General features: G+C 58.1%; 1 protein-coding gene across 4 annotated transcripts in view; it reads left to right on the forward strand.

Annotated features, from left to right (window-relative positions):
- The first annotated feature begins 218 nt into the window (after nucleotides 1–218).
- CARKD (carbohydrate kinase domain containing) overlaps nucleotides 219–2,637 on the forward strand; it is a 24,182-nt gene continuing 21,763 nt past the window's right edge. The window contains exon 1 of one of the 4 annotated variants that reach the window (XM_015411118.1): nucleotides 219–429. In XM_015411118.1, coding sequence (XP_015266604.1) covers nucleotides 228–429 — 202 coding nt within the window. In that variant the 5' untranslated portion in view covers nucleotides 219–227. Of the gene's footprint in view, nucleotides 430–545; nucleotides 620–1,026; nucleotides 1,075–2,637 lie in introns of those variants that run through there. The other 3 variants (XM_015411121.1, XM_015411119.1, XM_015411122.1) reach the window with 3 other exon arrangements.

Below are 2,637 nucleotides of genomic sequence, written 5' to 3' on the forward strand. Positions count from 1 at the left end.
CTTTCCAAATAAGCTCGCTCCTCTTTCACAGCATGCAAATTGACACTCACACCCCTAACCTGAAGACCTCTGGTCTACACAGCAATGTTTTCCCCTTCCCAGCCATTTATTTATTTTTATCGTGTCAATCAAGGAGAAAGCCCGCCAGGATTGGCTTCCCGCTGGAGGCGGGGAGAGCGTGTCTTGCGCGTTGCCTTTGCCACAGCTTGGATCCGGAAGCGGCGCCGATGGTGTGTGTCAGCCGCTGGCCCCTGTGCTTGGCAGGCGGTCTTATGAGCCCCGCCTGGCGGCTAGGTAAGAAAGCGAGCGGGCTAGCAGGGCCCGGGAGAGCCCTCGCCCCTTCCCGAGGGATGATTGGGGGACGGGGCGTCTGTGCGGTCGTAGCTCTGGCCTCGGCGGCAATTATGGTCTGGCTCCACGGTGCAGAAGGTACACACCCGCCGCCTTTCCCGTGGGGTTCTCACCGTTCACCTGGGCCGTGTGGCATGAGCCTTCGGGAGCGGGCTATGGATTAGCCACAAACCCATACAGGGAGTCGGTACCTTTTTGTCTGCTCGTGCAACACCTTGTTTTACGGGCAAGTAGTCTGAAATGGATTCCATAAATAACACACAGAGAGGTGAGGCTGATTTTTTAAAAACACTCGCATTTGCAGATGGTGGCGTGTGGGAGATGGTGGCGTGTGGGTGAGAATCCTTGCTGGGTATTGCAAAGAGATTGCGCTAAATGGATTCCTTTTAATGGATGGCATATCCTCCTGTTCTGTCTCTCTAGTATTATGTAGTCTGGTTGGGGCTGGGGCCTAAATCTGTGCATGTATTGCGATGAAAATATTTTTAAAGCACTACAGCCTCTCACTGTATTGCAGAGTCGTGGGTTTTGTTGACGTCGGGGCGAATGTAAAGGGCTAACGAGGTCAGAAATGTAGGTTCACACCCACAGATTACAGCTCTGGAATCCACACCCAACAAACCCTTGGTTATAAAGGCTGGCCATATATATGCCCCTGTCTCTACGGAACGTTGGCCCTTGAATGCCTGACTTGGATCCTCGGAAGGTGATTGCTTGTGTGAGGTTAGATCTATCACTGCCTATTCACAGATGCGGGTTATTCTGACTTGGGGGGGGGCTACTAAATAGCCCCCTGGGCAGAACCCGGTGGTTTCTTATGCGGTGTTTAGCACCTATTATGCTGTGGGTGCTAAATAAGTGTTAAGTAGTAGCGGCAGCACTTGTTGAGATATAATACTGATAGGTCTTTAAGACTTTTTTTTCTAATAGGGGAGGGGATGGTTTTACTTGGCACCTCTATGGAAAGCAACCGAATGTGCCTGTCAGACAGGTGTCTTGCAGAGGTGTTTAACTCCAGAAGGGAGAAGGTGCGAATTACCTTCTTCCCATATGGCCTCGGATTCTTGCGTTTGCACCACGAGAGGAGCTGGCTGAAGGGAGAAGAGTTCGACCCCTGGCCGACTGCTGCTGGCGCTTGCGACGCTTAGGAGGGACCGGGTTGGTTCCATCTTGGCACGGGAGGTAGGCGGGAGGGACCGGGTTGGTTCCATCTTGGCATGGGAGGTAGGCTTGCCTGCCTTTAGTGCATTTCGGTAAAGCGGGTGAGGAAAGGCTGACTGAGACCTGCCTGCCTGCCTGCCTGCCTGCCTTTAGTGCATTTCGGTAAAGTGGGTGAGGAAAGGCTGACTGACAGAAGCCTCCCTCTGTGCCTCTGAGACAGGAATGCTTCTGCTGGAATAAACCGTGCTCCTCTTGAAGGGGTCGCTGCACTCCTGGTTTATTGACTGCCGTAGACGAGCGCGGCTTCTTCCTCTCTTGGCCTCATCATTATCAGGCATCCGGATCCCTCCATGGCCGCTGTTTTGCATCCACATCGTACAGGAGCACGTCTCTGTGGGGCCCCGCCGAGGCATGAGTCTCCTCTCGCGTCCCGCCCGCCTTCCTTTTCCCGAAGCGACCTTCCTTCCCTCCAGGGCGCAGGCCCGTTCCCAGTTCCCTCTCTCAAACGCTCGCCTCCTTTCCTCGCCGCTGTCCTCGCGGCTTTCTTGCCGTTCGTCTCTGCACACACAGCCCCACTTGCACAGGCACACTCACACACACACGGAGGCATGCTATACAGGCGGCCGCTTTGTGTGCGTGAACCCGGGTGACTGGCGGGTGTGCGCGCACGAGGGAGGGGGGGGACCGAGCGCAATGCGCGGTGTCGGCCCGCCGGGGAGCGGCGAAGGGAAGGGAGGCCGGCTCGATGCTCCGCCTCACTCCGGGAAAGCCGCCGCCGCCGCTTCTCCGCCGGCCGGGCTCCGTGAGGCGATGAGCCGCGAGCGGGGCCTGGCCTCCTCCTCCTCCTCCTCCGCGCCGCCGCCGCCACAGGCGAGGGAGCGGTAGCCGCACGCTGGGCTGAAAGGGCAGGCCCGGCTCTCGCTCCCGCTCGCCGGCGGGGTCGCCTTTTCTGCTGCGTGTTGTTGTTGGGTGTGACAGTTTGGTGAGGGGAAGGGCCGCCGCCGGGCCCGACAAGGGAGTGTCTGAGGGGATGCGGCGCGGCCCGCCGCCTCCTCCTCCTCCTCACAACAAGGGACCCAGCAGCAGCAGCAGCAGCGAGGGGAGGGACTGAGGGGACGGGAGCGG

The sequence above is a fragment of the Gekko japonicus genome, unplaced genomic scaffold, assembly GCF_001447785.1.
Source record: "Gekko japonicus isolate JY-2015 unplaced genomic scaffold, Gekko_japonicus_V1.1 scaffold731, whole genome shotgun sequence".
Taxonomy (NCBI): domain Eukaryota; kingdom Metazoa; phylum Chordata; class Lepidosauria; order Squamata; family Gekkonidae; genus Gekko; species Gekko japonicus.